Source organism: Platalea leucorodia (genome assembly GCF_965183815.1).
Source record: "Platalea leucorodia genome assembly, chromosome: 6".
Classification (NCBI taxonomy): domain Eukaryota; kingdom Metazoa; phylum Chordata; class Aves; order Pelecaniformes; family Threskiornithidae; genus Platalea; species Platalea leucorodia.
The window spans coordinates 54,897,680-54,918,941 of NC_138828.1; the positions used below are offsets into that span (position 1 = coordinate 54,897,680).

General features: G+C 35.6%; 1 protein-coding gene across 1 annotated transcript in view; it reads left to right on the forward strand.

Annotated features, from left to right (window-relative positions):
• Positions 1-157, forward strand: part of SGCZ (sarcoglycan zeta) — a gene marked incomplete at both ends in the record, with an annotated part of 486,557 nt that extends 486,400 nt beyond the window's left edge. Inside the window, 1 exon segment of the mRNA XM_082315901.1 lies at positions 36-157. Coding sequence (XP_082172027.1) covers positions 36-157 — 122 coding nt within the window.
• Positions 158-21,262: the final 21,105 nt, after the last annotated feature.

Consider the following 21,262-nt stretch of genomic DNA (forward strand, 5'->3'; position numbering starts at 1 on the left):
GAATAGCCTTTTGTTACTATCCCTCTGCTTCACAGTTCTGCTCGGTTTCCCTTGTGACAAGTTCGACGCTTCAAATGGCCTGCAGAGCAACTTCTTCCAGTGTAAGCAGGAAAACAGCGCTGCCTTCTCTTGTGGTTTGTGTTGCCACTCAACGTAGAGATGGGAATGAGATATTCAGAAATCAATGTATTCTTCATCAGGAAACCTGGAACATAATATCACCTTTTGTCCAAAAGGGAGAATAACACAGGTGCCTTTGCTACATGAAGTGAAGCACATAGTTTTAGATTTTTGCAGGACCTGGATATGAACTGCACATATATATATACAGTACATAAACAAATTTGCCCAGAATCTGACAGTGAGATGAATTGGTTCCCCCTGTATGATAAATAACTTTACTGTCTGAAAGCACAATTTTCCATTCATCTTTTTGGATGTAAACTTTTATCCCTGAATTTTAAAATTTTGAAGCATTGTGTGATGCTTGCTTTACTAAACAATTAAATTCAGTAAATGGTTTTTAACACAAAAAGAGACAGAATCCCTCCCTGAGTTTGGTTTCTTTAAAAGTGTGTTCTTACTCTTTGTCTACTAAGTCTAGGGTTTTGTACACTAGGTAAATTTTGGAAGTGCTCAGCAATATTACCTTGCAGAGTTGAAAAGACATCTGCTCTTGTTTGTCAGATCTGAATGGCCTTAGATAGTATTTTTGTGGCTACTGCATGTGAAGAAATTGCTTTAAGTAGAACATACAGTTTCTGGAAAAGAAGAACAGGGTAAAGAGGGAAATACTGACGATATGTTTGTTGATCACTGTATTGCTCTTTACAAGGTATTTATAATTGGCAAATGCAAAACCAAGAAAATCTTCAAAGGTACATCTTGTCCATTTTCTAGCTATGTCTAACTGCTGCCATTTGAACACAGTACAAATGTTAGTACTAATGTAACGTGTAATGCTGAGAAGCAATGCACTAACAACTGGTATGACATTCACATTTATTATTCTCTTTTGTTTACCATCTGCTACTAAGGTTTTCAAAGTAATAGTAATATATATAAAAACACATATTAAATGACATTCAGTATTAAAAAGTACATTGATATTGCATTGACTTTATCAGGTCTGTGTTTAAATTGTGCAGCCCCATTTGCACTCAGATCTCACTACTGACTTCCTTTTTTGACATGTTTGATGTGGGATTTCTTTCTTGTATAAATGTTCATACTTGTTTGGCTTGGTAGGTTATTGAAATCTTATAAAATGCTTTGGTATGCTGGTAGTAAATTTATCGCAACATTGATTAACAAGAGTATCTTGAAACTTGCAGAACCCAGGAATGTAAAACAGTATAAAAATGTTTCCTATTGTGGAAGATGGCTTGATTACATGAGGTAAGTGTGCTTTTTAATTCTATCCTTTAAGTTACATCACCTAGCATGTAGCTTTAGAGGCTTCTGAATATAAGATCACCAATGCAATGACGGCTTTTGCAAGGTAACTCTACAGCCAGGGCAGACAGAGCAAGGTGGGTATTTCTACACAATATTTTTTTGTTCTTAGAGGAAAAAAAATGAAAATGAGCAAACTAATACTGTGATTACCTTTCTATTTTATTGCCATCTAATAAGGCTGATTTTGTTTTCACTTCAGGTGAAATTCACTCCTATGCAGAAGACCAGCACAAGACGTGTCCACGGCTTGACTGGTGCTTGCCTTTCCATTGGCCCTCTTCAGAGGTGTGAATTTCACCCCATAGCAAGAATGCTATATTTGCTGTTTCTACCAGTTAAAGGAAGATTTTAAATTTATTATCTCTTCAAAAGAAGGCTGTTAACACCTGATTTTTAATTTCTTTGAGAATTTTATTCTTTTACTTGCAGAGAAAATATATTAGAAAATATCACAAGAAAATATATTAGAAGCCTGAGGATTTTTAGTAAGAGAGACAAAAAGAGATACAAGTAACAAAGGTGATAATAAAACATTAGAAAGTGTAGCCATACAACATACTCTTAACACTGTAGGGAAATTGATGTATTTTTCTTATGCACACAAGTAATAGAATGGTAGTATGAAAGTCATGTGGATAAGTAATATTTCAGGAGGAAAAGTATACAGATCTGTATGAGGAAACATCTATATGTATCCATTATCTGTGCACAATTATGTACACTGATTACTTAGAAGATGAACAAAGAGATTATAGTGACCAATCTATTTGGTGAATTAAATTTTGGCTTCTTAGAAATTGCACACAAGTAGACTAAGATTTTTTTCTCTCCCAGAATAAATGCACAGGATGGCTTGCAGATACTTTGTGATGAATTTTCCATTGAGAATTTCTTATTTGTTTGCCCTTCACCTTATGTGATTATGTACCTGTAACACATATGAAAAAGGTTTCTGCCCACTGGATGGAAAGACCCAACCTTTATAAATTTTACACAAATTTGGGTGGGAGTGGGCAGGTAGGAAAAAAAAAATATCTTTTATTACTAGATTCATTTTAACAGCAAGGCTGGAATAATTTACCACTTCGTATGAAGAAAACTCAGGGCAGAGGTGCAGATGGCACATTGGAGTCAACAAAATCAAGCCAGTAAGTCCACATAGCTCTGCACTGTCGGGATTTTCTTGCTTAGAGTCCCTTCGGTCTGAACTAGAGAGTATTTGAGAGATTCAGCAACCCATGAGATAGCATAATGAGTTCTCATAATGTCTTAATATTCTGGTGAGTTTCATAATATTGATGTTTTACTTTAAATCCATTGCAAACTGTAAGAAGGGGAAAATCTTAGTTTTCATTTTAAAACTTATTTCTAGCCCACGTGATTTCAGAGAGTATTGGAAAAGTGATTTCAATGCATTTAGAGAACTAAAAAATCAGAACACCAATAATCTGTAAGCAGCAGCATCATTCCTGAGTGGACAGAGAAACAGACACAGTGTTTTTGAATGTTTGGAGCTAGCAATAGTGAAAACCTCAATACTAGAGCTCTTCTGCTAATAGTGCGCCCCAAAAATATCAGAAAAATGGCATAGTCCCACAATGTAATTTCAGATGGAAGGAAACCAGAAGATCTCAGCACAAATATCATATTAAAACATGGAGCCATAGCTGTGCTATTTCAGTGCCGGTTTTATAATGCTGAGGTCATTGTGTGCAAAGCCATAGGAAATTTTTGGATTCTTTTTGTCATCTTCCTCATAGATCCCTAGCCCTGTCTCCATCTTACTTCAGTCTTTGTTGGCCATTTATAATATCTAACATTCAGGTTATGATTAAGCCCCAGCTGATATATCTCTAGGTAGAGTGCTTATCTGACTGAATATTTTGATTGTGTATTTTAGAAAAGAGATGTCACTTCTTATTCTGGTTAAGGCAAGACTTTCCCATGAACAAATCGCTCTTGTGACAATTTCAGGGAAAGATTGAAGACCTTAGGATATTTTTAAGCATTAATATTAACGCAATTAAAAAAAAAAAATCAGTGGCTAAAATATTCCTCTGAGTTTTTTTAGTAGTATATGAATACATGTACCAAATAAAGTTTCTTTTTGTACTAGAATGTTTGTACGGGAACCACTAAGATGGTATTGCAGCTGTTTGACTTCTTCAGGGCTATCCTTATTACAACAATGAAACCTTATTAGCTACATGTATTTAATATATACAATAGATCTATCTTCTGTAAAAATATCTGTGTCATGATATTATAGGATACTGTCTCTTTCTTGTTTAAAAAAAGAAAAATAAAAGCATCAGCCAACCTCTCTGAGCACTTTTAGCTGTATGGTTTTGTATTGCAGTTCATTTGTTGGTCAAATGATAAGACCAAAGACTGACACTTCTATTATATCTAACACTATGACACTGCTGCTTCTACTAATTCTGTTGGAATGAAGAGATGACAAGTTGTAATTACAACATGAAATTGTAACATAGTTTAGATTTGTGCAGCATTTTGAGCTGTAGATTGTTCACTTTTTTCCAGGGTTTAAAATTTTTGTCAGTGTGGTGCAATTACATTACTGTTCATACATATGAGGATCTTTTGGTGTTCCTAAGAAAATGAAAGACTATGTATTCCAAAATGTGCCAAGACATTGCTTGTTTCAATGGAAGTTATATTGTTTTGCTTGCAAAACAGTTGCTTGACTGGATAACGGAATTCACTTTAAACCATTTTAGATGCAGAGGGCTATTAAGTCTGGGTTGAAGATACAGCCATAAATGTCTAGAAGCATTTAAAGAAGGATGTTTAAGATATTCAGTTCCTAACATAATGTATTATTTTTATGGGTTTTTTTTAGATTCTAAATCATTGTCTAAATAAAAAATAAAAAAACCAAACCTTAGACTATGGAATTGTTATCAGCTGATTCACTGTAATGCATATGTGAGTTGGATCAAAGTTTGAGTGCCATATTGTTTCAATCAGTACTCAGTAAAGGTCTGCTAACCATTTTTGTTTTGTAACCTTCATGTTAATGATTTTCTTGTGTATATAAATATATAAAATAAGATGAGAACTATTTTCTTACACATACTATGCAATATGTTTGTAAAACTGCAATATTACCAAAATTACAAAAGCTGTGCTTTTGTACTCTCTTGCTTTATGTAAAACAAATCTTTTTTCTATTTAATGGACTGTCTGTCTTATAATTGTAGAGAACATTATTTGAAAGCAGTACACTGAAACGTTAAGATTTTTTATTTTCCTTGGATTTTTTGTTTTATGAAAATAATAGCAAGGTTTTGGAAGTTGGAAATTGCTTTTTCTTGGAGAGCTAGAACTTCTACAGCATGTAATTAACACAGTTTGAAATCTCTCCTGTCCTTCTTTCATTGGGTCTTAGCATTTTTATCTGGTGCTACTATATAACCATAAATAAATGTGATACATAAAATAGGAAACATATTAGAACTCTTTTCAAGAATAATCAAGTGGGAAGCTTTCTAAGGATGAGAGGAAGATGTAGGATAACTGATGAGAAATTTTTAGGTTTTCTGTGTATTTTTATTTAGTAGATTTTTTTGTTAGTATGCATTTCCTTACTTCTGTCTACATTAGCCATATGGTAATAGCTTTAATTTGTTTTTCAATTTTTTGGTCTTCACAAACAGTATACTAGAATTTTAGTTCAAAAATGTTTTTGGAAACAACAGACACTGCATTTAAATGCAGTACTCATGTTAAGAAAATCCAGTTTTAAAGAAGTATAGGTTTTATTTCTACATCAACATTAGTAAAGTTAAATTACAGTGCTGCATCTCATCTACTGTAAAAGCATATTACACTAGTCAAGTTCCTTTGTATCTTGCCAGAGTAAGCATAAACTGTATGTATATGTTTGAACTGCACCAATTTACAAGCCACTTGACAATTACACAGTTATGTAAAAGGTCTTGTGGTGATGTTATCAATGTGAACAAATCCTGTCTACATTTAATTTGGGTTACATCAGTTCTGCTAACAGCATAACCTTGGACAGACCTCTGGCAAAAAGCAGGGTGAGCATTTGGGTGGTTCTTTTTTTGCACTGAGCTGCTTGATGCCATGCTACTATTTCAGCAATATCCTCAGTAGCCAGACAGTAGCTAGCTGCATAATGCCTAAAAAAATCATAATTTCTGTACACGAGCAACAGTTGTATAGAACTATCAGTAATGTAGGTCCTGCTAAGTCTCAAGTGACTAAAACACAACAGCTGATACAGAAAGAAAAATTACTCTTAGCCATTTTATTCAGGCTTGTACTAGTCCAATCTGGGAAAACCTAATGACACTAAAATATAAATAGAAGGTATAGTGAAAAGAAATCCACCATAAACATTGTGTTGATTCAACACAGTTCATGCTGAGACTAGAATTTAATACAAGCTCTCTGTGTAAAATAGGGTCTCCTCTGAAACTTTGAACTGACCTTCAGATTATGTTGTTTGAATTTCAAAGTGTTATTTGATCTTTAACCAATACATTTCTTATACAGACCAGGACCAGGACGAGTTTCAGAAGAGCCATGGTAAAAGCATATATTGTATATCTGGTCTGATTAGAGTCAATATTACATATACCACAAATAAGCCTAGCCTGCTTACCTGAGAAAAGAAAAAGATTGAAATTAGAAAATTTCTCTCAGTTTGGGGAAAACTTAAATCTTTAAGGGCAGTTGACCCTTTTAAGGAGTGTCCAGCTCTTCCAGCATCTCAAATTCTGATGAGTTTAAGCACTGAGAGTAATTTATTTTAAAAAATGGCCTTTGGCTTAATCGAGTTCATTTAATGCATGACGATCTGAGAAGTAAAGGTGCCTTTTAATCACACGTATACCTCCTTGTTTGTGAGACTTGTGAGGGAGAAGTTCAGCTTCTAGCATCATCTAGAGCACAACGAAGAACAGGACTTAGGCATTAGAGAATCATTCCTGAAGGCAAGACATTTTGTTTTCTGTGTTTATGGTATTTTGGGAGCTTGCATACAGTCATTCTTCACCACTGAGAGATCTGGTTTCTAGCACAATAACCTATTTCTAAGTACATGTTTCAGAACTCTTCTGAAAAAATGCATTATTGTTTTCTTTCTAGATGATGTTTACTCAGTTTTTTTGTCCCAAATGCTACAGCAGTTAGTGAAAGTAAAATCCTTCCCTCTAACTCCCACCTACTCTTACCTCTTCAGCTGAGCTTCAGTTGTCCCCCTTAGCCTCCTCCTTTCTTTCCAAATCACGAAAGAATAGACAACGGAAAGGATTTAGCTGAGTCTCTATCAGCCTGTGTAACTTACTGGAACTGTATGAAAAGGGAAGTTTCTACCAAAGAGGAAAATTATTTGCTTTGTGAAAACAGAAGTTATATAAGAAGGAAAACAAACACAGGTAAATATCAATTTTAGTCTGACTTACTAGAATGAACAGTGAAATTTTTGGACCATAAACTTATTAATAACTTTTAATTTCTCATAGGTTTTATGATTCAATGAATGTATTTGAAATACCATAAAATAAATATGCAAACTATCCTATCCTGTTACATTTTTCATTTTTTGAAAATAGAAAAGTAATCACTGAGCTCATTATTTGTCCCTCTCTACTAATGTATTTTTACATTACATTACTTCTACAAATTTGAAAGAACAAAAAAAGGTCTAAAGTGTTAAATAGTATAAATCTAACTATTAAAAAAACCTACTAATAACAGAATATTGTTCCTATAGCTCATGGGTGACATTCTCATTCATCCTATGTAAATTAAGAATCTGATTTCTTTTACAATGGCATGTCTTTCTGTTGTTTTGTCTAATCTTTGGGAGACGGGAGCCTCTGCTGACAAAGGAAATACATTACCTATGTAGCAGCAAAAGAAGCAGCTGTGATAGTATCTCCCATGCTACACTGGAACTGAACAAGATGTGGGGGCATGTACTCATGTGAGGAGAGAGGGTATCCTACAGCAGTTTGGTGTTGTGAAGACAACAGTCAGCATGATTTCCATCTCCGTGCTCCCCAGGGTGAATAAGACATGGAATTACAATAACCTTGGAAAGACAGACAGAAAGGTGGTGGGTTTTTTGATCTACATAGGAATGGGTAGGACAGTGGTGCATAGGCAGCAAATCCAAATAAGCCGTGTTGCAACAATACACAATAAAAATATAGATGAAAGCTGGATTTTTTTTTTTGTTTTAAGTGAAAAACAGTCACTAGACTTCTCCCTAGGCCTAATATTAACTCAGAGAAATGGACAGCAAGTCGGGTGGAGATGAATCATTTTTATGTCTTTATATCCATGGAACTTTCTTTTTCCTTTCTTTTCCTGACTCCTTTTAAAAACACCATTGGACAGGAGAAAAGCAGTAACCTACGTATAAATTTTGTACTTCTCAATCAGAAGGTGACAGTGAACTGTTTGCATGTGTATCTGTGTTTATGACAGAAAGAGCTGAAAATAGGCCAGTACACTGGGGTGGATTCAGACACTGGTAAAGACTATAGGAAACGCTGACAAATTCTGTGTCTTTGGATTAGGCTTTAAATGTTCATTAAAAGTTTGCGCAAAAAAAAAATATCATGGTCTGTGACTTTTTACAATGTCTAAAATGCATCATTAATGTTAGTATAATTTTTCCTCTGAAAATTGTTCCCACTTCTAACTACAGGTACCACTTTGTCTCCCACTTATGGAGAGCTCTAAATGATTGTGGAGTCTTCACTCATTTGTCAAAGCCAAATTAACGAATTACGAGATGTCCAAGATGAGTCATAAAACAAATTGCCAAAAAAATTCTGCTGCCACTGCCTTTTCATCTTTTGGCCCAGTATTTTCCTCGTGGTGGAAGAGTTGCACTGTTTTTGGAAGCAATAGATTTGATATTCCTGACCTTCCCAGTCACTGCTAAAGAGACTCTGCAGACCACACTGGTTCCCTTCCTTCTGCCACAGGGAAGTTAAATGAGGGAAATGAGTCCTTATCATTGGGGTTTGACCCTGATTTCCATCGCATGGTCTATCTTTAGACTTCTTGTAATCCCTTTTTTTAAGTGTAAAGGGAAGAGAAAAGTCTGACGGCAGCTACTAAAGCTGACATTATTAATTGCTGCAGGGAGTGGGTTATTGCTCAAGCTAATCGTTACTGCTATGGTGGAGTGAAATGCAGGGAGAGAAAGGGAGCATACAACCAAAACATTAAACAGAGAAAGGGCATGGAAAGAGAATAAAGGCATGGGAAAAAGTGACAGAGAGTGGTATTAGACAAAGTTTACAGTTTAAAGGGGAAGATAATAATTTTGTGCTAAAATTTCTCTTTACCTGTCTGGCCTCATCAAATATATCATGACCAAAGTGCAGGAAAAGCTTCAGGTTACCATTGATTCAGAAATTATTTCCAAGACCAGAAATGTACTATTCATAAGAAAGAGATGGTACAGAAAATATCGGAAAACCTCTGTTGCTACTCTGGCTGTGATGAGGGGCACAGCTGTGGAACCTATAAGCTATGGAAGCTATATAGAAGACAATGTTTTATGTACAAAAGGACAGTCCTGGAATAAGAAGGGAGTCACTGAGGCTTACATTAGCCTGCAGCAGTGTAAATAGAAAATAGCTGGAGCAAGAGTTAGGAAATGGAGAATAGTGTATAGGTTGGTGGGTTTTTTTGTTTTGAGGGTTTTTTTTTGAGGTAAGAGCCTGGACTGTACAGTATTTTCTTATTTCTCTCTCTCTCTTTTTTTTTTTTTTTTTTTTTTCCCCAAACAGCATCTGGGAGCAAGCATTGATTTCTACTGTGATTTGTTTCATAGCACTCAAGAAATGTATATACATATATAAAAATATATAAGAAAGCAGGCCTACTTACAAGCATTTCAGAAACAACAGCTTTCTTGTGTTATGAAAGGTAGATTCACCAGCTAAAGAACTGCGCTGGTGAAAGCTTTTGTTTGTGTTCAGTTTTTTTAAACACATAATACATTTATGTCTACCTGCATCCCATATCATAGTTTTAGAGCCCAGATGAGTCCTCTTCTTATATCACCCTGTGAAGAAATGTCCCTGTTTATGAATTATATGATATGCAGTGCAAATTTTACATAGGAGTATTTATTCTCTAAGATGACTATTGCCACCTCATCTTCCAGTTTCCTACTATAAACTGCTGGACTACAGTAGACCTACTAAAATTCTGATATTAAACTAATGGTACTTCCATTTTTCTTTGGGAAAGTCTAGGACACCGTACCATTCCTTCTACAGTGCTGTGATAGTAAACATCTCTTTTCATGCATGTTAGCATATGTTTGTGAGCGAGTCACCACATGATTAACCAGATTCCTGGAGCTGCTTCCTAAAATGATTTGTTTATTTACCTCCAGTTTCCAAAATCTTGCATGGCTTTAATACAATGTGGGTTTTATCTTTTTGTTTAACTATAGTACATTATGTACTTTTTAAGAGATTTAAATTATATATCTAAACCACAAAACTTTATTAATGGCCATATGTTTCTGAGAACTGAAAGGGAAAAATACATTTAAATTACATTGTCTCACATTTTACAGAACAGTATAATTTCAGTTGATTTAGGCAATTTTCCTATCTATTTTTAGGAAACCTAACAAGAAAACATTTAATTAAATTTGACACTGTACAGTTTGCTTAACAAATATCACTTCAGTTAGACTATTGTCATGACAGAGTATTCACATTCCAAAGAAAAATTTCTAAATGGTGTATTATTCCCTTTTAGAAGTATATAATGTATTATCATGTTGTGAAGTATGACAAGTTATATCAATTTTTAAATAAATGTAAATAAAATTCTTTAGTATAAACTTCTGTGAAATGTGCACCTTCAATTTATTGAACTTTTCTATTAACATAATTAATCTGGAAAATAAATTAAGCTACATGCTAATCCTTTTCATATGTTATGTTGTTTTCCATTGTCTTGTATATCCTTTGTATGAGTGGGATATACTTTTTGACGTTTGGAACATTTTTTTTGTACAGAGTTCATTTTTTTTCTCTATTATTTAAAACTTATCAGCTTATCCTTTGGATTTATTTATCCTGAATGCAGTTTTGTCACTACACTTAACATTTAGCTGAAGCTCCTTCAAAGCTCTGAATATGTATTTAACTATAAGTATGTGAGTCATTTCCGTAAACTTAATGGAACTTCTGAAGTTTGAAGTTAGGAGCATGATAAAGTATTTTGCTGGATCAGTCTTTGTAAACCAAGCAAAGTAAGGCAATACCCTGCAGGCCTAAAAATTACTTACTATAAAATAATGAAGGCGAAAGACTCTTCTGAATATTCCACAGTGCTTCACTTTTGCTTAGTTGAGTAAAGCCACTCTTGAGAAGATACATTAATCAATATTTCCCTTTTCAGATCTGTGTGTGACTTCTATGCACCACTGTCTGTCTTCATCATACCCATTTTTACTTTTGATTTGGATTATATCAACATCTATTATGTTGAAAGGGTTTTGTGCAAGTCCTAAAAAGCCCTGCTGACTTTATATGAACATACTCTATTGTGTCTTTGAGGATAAGTGCCATCAATCAGCAAAGCGAATCGGTGGCATTTGGCTGTGTTTCATCTACACAGCTCTAGAAATTATCTATATTTGAAGCCTTGAAACATGGATAAAACATTTACGCTGCACATAAGGGGCAAAAGCAGCTTGATTCTACAGTTCATCTGCCACAGTGCAGTTTGCTCGTCCTGATGGTCTCATACTAAAATGGTCTTCCCAGATACATTGGATGGTATGAATGCACATCATCAGGCAATGAGCACCCCTTAACTTCACGTGGTAGGCCGAAGAAAATCAATTTGAAATCTCAAAAGACGAAGGTAGTGCAGATGGCCACTGTATATTGCCAGCTGTTCCACAACACTGAAGTCTTGGAGAGGGATTTAAAAAACAAACAAGAAATTGGTTTGTAAATTGTAACAAGCTACTGAGCTGCATGACTGCCCTATTTATTATCACGGGACACAGAAGAGTTCAGACAAATGGAGGATGGAGTTTTCTTCACACCTGCAATAATCAGTAATCACAGTATGGTGCAGGGGAGAAGAGGAAGTAAATAACAGGTTTCACAGTCTTGCCCCCATGAAAATGCCAGCTCTGTAATATAAGATTTTGTATGGGAAGACCTGGCTATCAGCTCTATAAGAATTGACTACTCTATCTGTCAGCTGTACTCTGGGGAGAATAATTTTCTGAAAAAAATTTTAGTTGTGTGTTTTCAATCATGGTGATTACTCTGCTCATGCCTTCTCTTTTTCTACCATTAGACTTATAACTCCTTAGGACTCTTTCTGTAAGAGTCTGTAATAAATACTAATATTGTGAAAGTTCTCCAGGTTAATGGACTTACCTTCTCAAGTTTAATAAAATAACACACAGAAGCAATGTTTCATTTTATAAGCCGAGTTTAAAGGTCTTGTCATAATTCCAAAACAAATGATCCTAATCACCCTCTGAATAAAACACCTTAGATATCACTCTGCATAGTTTTCCTGTTACCATTCCCATTGGACTTCTGTGGACCCTGGAGAAAACACACAATCAATGCACTTAGGCCAACCAATATCCAAGTCTAGGTCAGACCAACCTTGGCAGTGGCAGCAGGGGATGGTATTCAGGGACAGCGTGGGAGTCTGGCCAATTTACACGGCCCCTTCCCCACAGACTCCCCTAGTATCCACAGTTGTATTCCCTGCCTTGTACCTTTGGTATCGGTTTATGGATCTGTTGTCCATGAGTTTCTGTAATCCTTTTTCAAAGCTGCTGACACAGCTGCTTTTCTGTGGTAACAAGTTCCAAATGTTCATCGCCTGCTTCTCAAATAAGAGCTTTCTCTCATCTGTTTTAAACTGATCTTTAAATAATTTCACCGAGTGCCCCTACTTCTTATATTGTAGGATTTAGAATAGAACAGAATAGAATATTTCAGTTGGAAGGGACCTACAATGATCATCTAGTCCAACTGCCTGACCACTCAGGGCTGACCAAAAGTTAAAGCATGTTATTAAGGGAATTGTCCAAATGCCTCTTAAACACTGACAGGCTTGGGGCATCAATCATCTCTCTAGGAAGCCTGTTCCAATGTTTGACCACCCTCTCAAAAAAATGCTTCCTAATGTCAAGTCTGAACCTGATGCAGTTATTTGAGGATAATAGCTCTGCAACCACCTTATCCACCACTGTAAATGTTAAACTTATCACCTTGAGCCTTTTCCAAAGGCTCTTCAAACTGAAGAGTCTCAGTCTTCTCTTCAGTTTCTTCTTATAATGCCCCAGAACTCTCAGATCAATCCCTTCCAGTCCTGGTCACTTACTAACACTTAATTTATTTGGTCTAGTGCTTCTTCTACATGTATTCTCCAGTGATCTAGCCCCTCTGACCTATCTGCTACAGAGAATGCATTGAGTGTGGGAATCTCCCCTGTACCATCACCAGTAAAGCGCTTACTTTCCCCATCCTCTGTGTTACACTTGTAGTCCTGGCACAGAAGCACTTGTAAATTTTGCCCTTGTTCCACTGTTTGACATGGCACATGCCAGTCAGCTGGCCTGGCTAGCAGTCTGGTTTGTCTACTCTATTTATTGTGATTGTGATGTTTATTCCCTCCTGGCCTTTCAGAGACACACTGAACATTAACCACATCCTCTCAGGGGTCACATCAGTCTGAACCAGGTGCTCCTATGTGCCTGTTGGCTTTCACCCAGCTCCTAGCATACATACTTCTCTACAACCTTTTTTAATTTTCAGTGCCAGCAGACTGGCTCCGTTTCGATTAAAGTGCAGTCTTAATAGGACCACTGGGTGTTTTTTAAATCTATTACTCTCAAAGTGTTGCTGCAAAGGGTACACGTGTTCCTCTGGCATTGTTCATCTCTCCTGACAACAAGGGTCATGCACACTCCAAGGTCCCAGAGGTTCTACAGATGCATGTAACCACCCTTCCCAAGCCACATGAATCAAGTTTTGCTAGAAAGCAAGAAAAATATAGTCTTAGACCATTGTTTGGAGCTTTTGCTCTCCTTTTCCAAAACTGTATTAAAAACACACTACTGAAGCAGCATTTTTAGTTTTGTTTGACCATTTTATAGCTCAGCAAAATTTGGTTTTAAATAACTTCTGATCATAGTTCCTCCTTTCCTAGTAATTATTTTTCTAATTTTAGTTCGCTTTTCCTCATATTCTTGAAATGTTTATTGCAATAAAAATTACAATCATAAAAGGTGTTACATGTATTCAGCTGGCATATAAATTATGTTGCTCTCTCAACATTGAACATTGAGAAAGTTAAGACACAAGAGATTTTTTATTTTTTTTTTTACTCTAGGGGAAAAAGGAGTTTTAAAAAAATGTTACATTTGGAGAATATTGAGGGACATATTAGGGGAATATTAGAGGAAATTTTGTATTTTGGGCTGCTTGCTGAATTTTTCACTTTCCAAGTGCCTGACTAAGCACTCATATTCTGGTTGATCCAGTGTGGTTTCCAGCCCCATCAGTCTCAGAGAAGGTTTCTCTCCCTGACTAACCCCGTGTCTCTCCAGCAAAGGTTTCCAACTCTTATCAGTCCAGCCTATCTTCTTGCCCAACCAATCCTATAGAGGTCAGAAAGGTACTTAAAGGGCTATATAAGGCTCCAGGAGGTGCTGCCGGGTGCTTGTTTGGTGATCAGCACTTGGAGTTGTTGCAGCTGGTGGTTTCTTCCTCCTGCTAGGTTTCTACCTTCCTAACTAGATTTGACTCTAGTTCCTGATCAAGTCCACAGTCCTAGCTCTTGTGCTGGCTTTTACTGTGTAATTGCTGAAGCCAACTTCTAAGGCAGTTGTCATGCTCTGCATCAAGGCACACTTTATGCTATCAGCATTATACATGGAACAGTGTGGTAAGTACCATTGGAGTGAAGGAAATTGGCTACCAGCAGGAGCCCTGTGGCTGGTGCCTTCTCAGGGTGAGACCTCTCCAGAGAGCTGAACAAAACCTGTGTGCAGCAGTCTAGAGTGTGAGAAAAAACTTCTGCCCATTTTCCATCAAAAAATGTTTTGGGTTTGGGTTTGGTTTTTTTTAAGTTGATTTTCTGCTGAAAGTCTAATCATAATAAATCATTGCAATAAATTGTTTAGTGTTTTCTGTATGGAAAAAGCTAAGCCATTTTCAAATGTTTTTCTGTTATTGGGGACCATCATAAGTACTTTGCCCTCTCTTTTAGCATTTTACAAAGGTTCTAGTCTTATGAAATTGCTGGTAGGCAACAATCTTCAGTAAATTTTATGAGACTACTCACAGGGTTAACAGCTAAGTGACCAGTATAAGCATCAGTAAATGAGTTTGTACTGCCTACACTATGAGCTTTACCCTGATTCAGAGAACTGAAATAACATGCAGTGGTTAAGACCAGCTTTCTTTTTAATGCCTTAGGTCCAGTCTTAAGAGCTATTTTGAATTATCTTTTAGAAAAATTCAAGAAAATTAGATGAAAATAAAAAAATCTTCAGAAGATTGAAGTATCACAAACTTTGAAGAGAAAAACATTGTTTTTCTAGTGGTGTCAACCTGATGCCTCCCATTGTGCTTTAAAAATAGAAAACCATGGGACAGTAAATTTTCAATTAGCAAATTAACAGCTCTTACAGTTATTAAATTAAGTAAGGCATTACGTGTTTATAGTACCTTAGGAGCCATGTTTTTAATATCCTGTGTGACTAAATTTTATGCAAAAGCTCTTCTTTCTCTTTCATGCTTGGCAAGATTAATTATCAGAAAGGGCGGGGGGGGAACTGGTCAGAAACTTTTGTCAGGATTTTTATGAGTCAAGTATGTATCTTTTAAGTGTATGTGCTTTTTCCATGTCTGCCTTATCATTTTATATGAGAATCATTAACATTGCTTGTTTTCAATGATAAAAAAACTTCAAGAGTTTAAGAATTTGAGTATGATATGCAAGACCCCTAGCATTCAGATATGCTTTCATAATTTATCCTGACTTGTTTGGGCATGTTATTTTTGTAGACTGAGGAAGACTTTATTAGAGAGGACTTTTTTAATAACTTCTTGTTATTGGTGTTTTTAAAGGACATCTGCAGTAGTCCTTTTTTCTTGTGTGTGTGTATATGTATATAAATATATATATATAAAGTAATTTTATAAGCCTCTGGATTATTTCCTCACTACAAGAAAAAAATGTCACTTGGAGAAAATCGGGGGGTGTGTGTGTGTGATAATCCAATCAAAATTATCACCAGATCTAGTGATATGAAGCAAAACCCAGAGCTAGTCAAATAAAGAAAAATCCAATAATAAGTTCACTGCATGCTTAAATATTTATGCCAAAGGCAAAGATTTATGCTCAATTTCTTCATAGCCTTAAAGGCAGGGTTCTTTCTATGATTCTCCTGTTCACATAGTTGATATTTCTTCTCCACAAAATGTATATGCCCTTATTTGCAATATTACTGATTCCTACTTCAGTAATTAGATATAAAAATTTACACTGTAGCACATAGTACATTACATGTAAATATATTTGGCACTTGGCATTTATGAATTTGGTAAGAGGCTTAGAATTTTATTTAGCCTGTCTGTTTGTGAACTATTTAAAGAGCTTCTCCTAAAATAAAATTCATAAATACATGTGGTATTGCTGTTATGCTCACCATTATTTATGAAATCTCATGTCTTTAGATATCTTAAATTGTATTTTCAATAATTATGATGGGTAGGTATCAAAAATATAGGGATTACAGCTTAACAGGTGTCAGCTAATACCATGCTTGAGTGCTGCAAATAGCCCAAGGAATATATTTGTGTCTAATTGTCTACACTCCAGAGCACAACAGCTGCCACTTGTAGCAGATGCATCATCTGACTGACAATATTCTCCGATGTGTCGACAGGCTTTTCTGGTGCAGCTGATTATATATGATTGTATTTGGCATAGCTGCATACCCTTAATAGACACTTTTATCATTGTTCACTGAACATTGGAATACTTTAGTCAGCTGTTTATTATGCCAGCTATAATGGACTAGCAGCCAAAAATTTTCATTAAGATGGCTGTTTACTGGACTAGTAAAATGAATCATTGACCTTAATGAACTAGTGTCCACATGTCAAAAATACACTACAGTGGGTGGAAACAGCAGCCTTGGCAAGAAGTCTTTACACAGAAAATGGAGTCTCTTCTAATATTTATGGGTAATTCCACTAGTATTGGGCTGGCACATAATTAGGTGATAGTTCTAGGAAACTCTGCTGCTGCTACCTGTGTGGGTTTGTATATAACGGTCTCATTCCTACAAAGTTCTTTGCAGCATGACCATGTTTGACAGGCATTCATTTCCCAGGTCTTTTGTATGGCAGCATTCAGAGAGGGAGGGAGGGAGGAAGAAAAAAAGACAATAAAAAAAATAAAACTATATTTTTAGTATCAACTCTAACTTCGTCATTTCTTTAAAGGTGTATCTTGTGCCCAAAGAAACAAAGACCCTAAGAAGGTACCTGAAGCATTGACTGATTTAATGAATAAAGAGCACTAGAATCCAAAGTTTTCCAGAGGATGAGTCTGAATGAGGCTTGGGAACAGTGGAAAAATGAATTGCCAACAGCTTTGACATTTGTAAGAATGAATATTCCTGCGAAGTTTGTATCTTTTTCTCATATGGTTTGGTCCATATTCTTGATTTTCCTGAAAATTTAATCACCCATCACTTCCTGGAGGACTGATTAAAAAACATAAAATGATTTGCATAACATTAGTCTGACTTTCTGCCCCCTTTCCCCCCTTCCTTCCCCTTTGTCTATTTTTCTTTTAAAGCAGAGGTTTCACTTTTATTAGCTAATGTAAATAGTTCATATAGCTACTCAAATTGGGTTTTCTTGATTTCTTCTTGTTTTCATGCCAGAACTCCATCTTTAAAAGCAATCTAAAAGAGAGGATCTATAATATTAACCCCTATTAACCCAGTAAGGAAAGAGTTCCATTCATGGAAACTGCTACAAAACAAAATCCCAGTGGCGGACTGGGAAGTTAGATGAACCACTCTCACACTATCCAATACAGTTTTCAGCATCCAGGAAGGAGCTGTCAGAGATTATTATTCTTCACCAGGTGTAAACTGTATGGGTTTATTTAGTTCTATGGACTTAATGAGTGGAAGAAAAAAAATAAAAGAGATCCAGGACAATTTTTTTTTTTTTGTCTCTAAAATACTGCAGTGGAAATTTTGGAAGGAAAAAGATCAAATCACTTTGAGCTGATGAGGTCAAACCAGTTTGAATTAAGAAATAATTAAATGATCATGTTTGATACAACAGTAATTTGGGGAAAATTGATTTTGGAACCCATGGCAGATAAGAGTAAGGTAATTGTTTACAGCTGCTTCTCATAGGTGTCCAGGATACATCTCATGCCATGTGGAGTCTGGTTTCCTGATTCCCAGATACAGATTAAGGCATTCCCTTAAAATAAATAAAAAATGTGGGACAGAGATGGGGCTTTTAATGTCAGCTACTAAAGAGGTAACAAAGCAGTGGGTTTTTGGAAGTAAGCTACTGAAGACTGATAAAGGTCTTCCAAATGGAGAGAGTGATTACTTATGTGAATTCTGTGTGAATTCTCAGATGACCTAAGTTAATAAAGTTGAAGTCTTATTAAGTCACAGGTCTTTACATCTTGTTCATTATAAAGGGCAGGGAGTCCTCCATAGAACAGATGTAATAGTAAGGTGTCAAGATTATGTGGTCATCTGGAGCACATAATAGTGTGTTAGACCATGGTGATTTATTAGAATTAGTTAGGGAAAACTACCTTCTACACATATAGGTTTGATTAGTCAAAGCAAGATCTCATAAAAAAAGGACACCTTTTGATTTGTTGAGGTTAGTGGTGCAATCTTAGTATGTGCAGTACTTCAGACTTCAGTAGTCCAGCTTTGTGGAAGTATGAAAAACTTTCAAAATGCTGCAAAATGCATTTTTTTACAAGGAATGTCAATTTTTAACAAGGCTAGGAGGAAGGCCTTGAAGGGATCACTGAGAAAGTCCATATTCTGTATGAGCTTTGCTTAGATTCTGAATGGAAGACAAGTTTAGGTGTAGAAGATGAGATGAGTTTCTCATCCTGGAATGACTCTGGCTGGCAATTTAAGGGGAATTCCACATTTTAGGTAGAACAACACAAACCAAAATTTTCTCTGTAAGGATGAACTAAATTATGTTGACTTTTTAAAATTTTGCCATATTATAATAAGCATCAAAGTACTAAGCTAATTAATAATAGTGAAAAAGGAGCGCTAAACACATATGCTTACATTACAATGCATAGATACTGCACCAACACATGGAATATATTTGTGTGTGTGTATATATATGTATTTGTGTGTGTGTGTATAATCTAAAGAACCTTTCAACGGGATATCAGATTCCAACTAGTCAAACAGGTGAATTGTCAGTTCCTTGTCTTAAATCTGTTCTTACCATTGTTTCTAACTTGGGTGAAATTTTGCGGATTGTTCTTTATGCTTAATATAAGCTTCCAAAGCGCACAGAAAGTCTTCAGTTGGGACTGCATTGTTCTCAGTCACTCAGTTTGCTTTGCTCTCATTGTGTTTTATCTTAACAATGACAAGCATATGAAATATTCAGATTCTACATACTAATTATTATGTGATAGAAAAATCTCAAAACTTCAGTTTTATCTTAACAGTACTGAAAAAAAGAGAGCTATCAGCTGCGTACAAAGTTTGTTGCAGCCTGATATTCTCAGCTGTAATATCAATCAAATCAAGCTGTCACTCAGGGGGTTAGGCATAAGAGTGTCTGATACCTGACATGACTGGATATCTTCAATTTCCATATCTAGGAACTGTATACTCACAAAACTCTGTTACCTTGTAATAGCCTTAATGTCCTGTTGTGGCAGAAATGTGATAGAAATACCATTGCACCATCGTAATATTATGGAGGGACAAAAAAATATGCTCATTTCTGTGTTCTGTACATCAGGCAATGTGTCTCCTTGTAAAGATGCCTACCCTTCACTTGTGAGATGGCTTACATGGGGGTCTGAACTGGTAACTCTGAACAGGGATCATCTGTTCAATAGAATAGTTGTTTGTTAATATCAGACTCAACTACTGTCAAAATATGCTAGATACAACGCCTATCATGGTCAAAGTTTGTCTGCCTTATACAATGCCATTTGTACTGGCAGGAAGGCATCACAATGGTGCATCTAAAACTGTAGAGACACACAGTGGATAGTACAGAGTCTGAGCAGTATTTGATCTCACCCTTTATGACTATTTATTTGATTTTCCTCCACAGTCAATACAGTGTAAATACTGTGTGCAAATAAGAATTAGTTCTGCACCCAAATGTGTGGGGTTTAAGCTCTGCATCAATATACACATTTTGATGATATAAATCTATCATGGGCTTTGCTTGATGGCACTGAAACTCTCTATATAATTTGTTTTTCATGGGTCATTTTTTTCCCTACTGTTTACATCATCTTCTGTAAAAGCTTTGGCTATAACCTCTGTAGTGGTGACTCCTTAAACTTCAGCTTTGCATCAGGCCTTTCCCTTCTTTATAGAATTACAACGTTTACCTATCCATCTCTTTGCTAATGTACAGTTGGTAACTCAGATTCAGGGAAATAAAACTTCTTATTGTGAGTGTTCACTTTAACATTTGTCATGTCTTTTCCTGCCATTATTCAGCATTACCATTCTTCAGCCTACCTGTGAAGACATTAAAGTACATTATAGAAAAAAAAGCACAGCTGTCTGTTTTTTCTTCCAGTATTTATGTTCCTGTTAAATCTTCTGTGTCTCAAAAAGGAAAAAAAAAAAATCTCTACTTCTCTTAGTTCACATATTTTAAAATCTGTCTTTTTCCCAAGGAAATTTCAGATGCAGTTCTGAAATGCTATGTAAGGACTATATGCTGCTTAACTTCACTCTCAAATTTCTCTTCAATATTCACTGTTTTTATCACACAATGCTACTTTCCTAAATCTGAAATTAAATTTTCAAGGAGAAAGTTAAATGCTTAATAAGGATGTAAACAAGGAGAACATAAATACGTATGTATCTTTTTCTTTTGGCAATTGTCAGTCTTCATGCAATGTCTCAGTATTTCAGAGCCTTTTAGGAAGTATTTTGGACTTTTATGTTCCCTGATGCTTAGTGCCAAATGTTTATTACCAAATGGTGTATAGAGATAATGTGACCTTTAGATTTTTCAGCTGACAAAGATGAATTTAACATTTGTCACTTACATAGGCAGAAGAAATAGCCATTGTGTATAGAAGAGCGTCAGACTAGGTTTTGCCCAAGTTGATTCCTGTTCCAGTAACCTGTATCTTTTCAGGGAAAAAGTCATCCTGATTTCAAATCTCCATTTCTATCATGGTGCCTAGCAAATTTTACCAGTGCTTAATGAATGTTTCTGCTCAAAATGTACCTTATTCTAGTCTGAATTTTAGTTCCACAAATTTTGTTTGAATCTTGACTGTTAGTAAAAAGCATTCTTTTGATCAGTTTTCATTTTCAATAAATGTATGGTCACACTGTGGGTCGTTGTTGTTCCACCTTCTCTTTTTTGTCCAAACAACCTAAGTTCATTGAGACTTCAATTTTCCCCATCAGTTGTGTATTCGTTCCTGTCTGTCTTCTCTAAAGATTCCTCTATAATACTTTTAATTTTGTAGAGTTGAT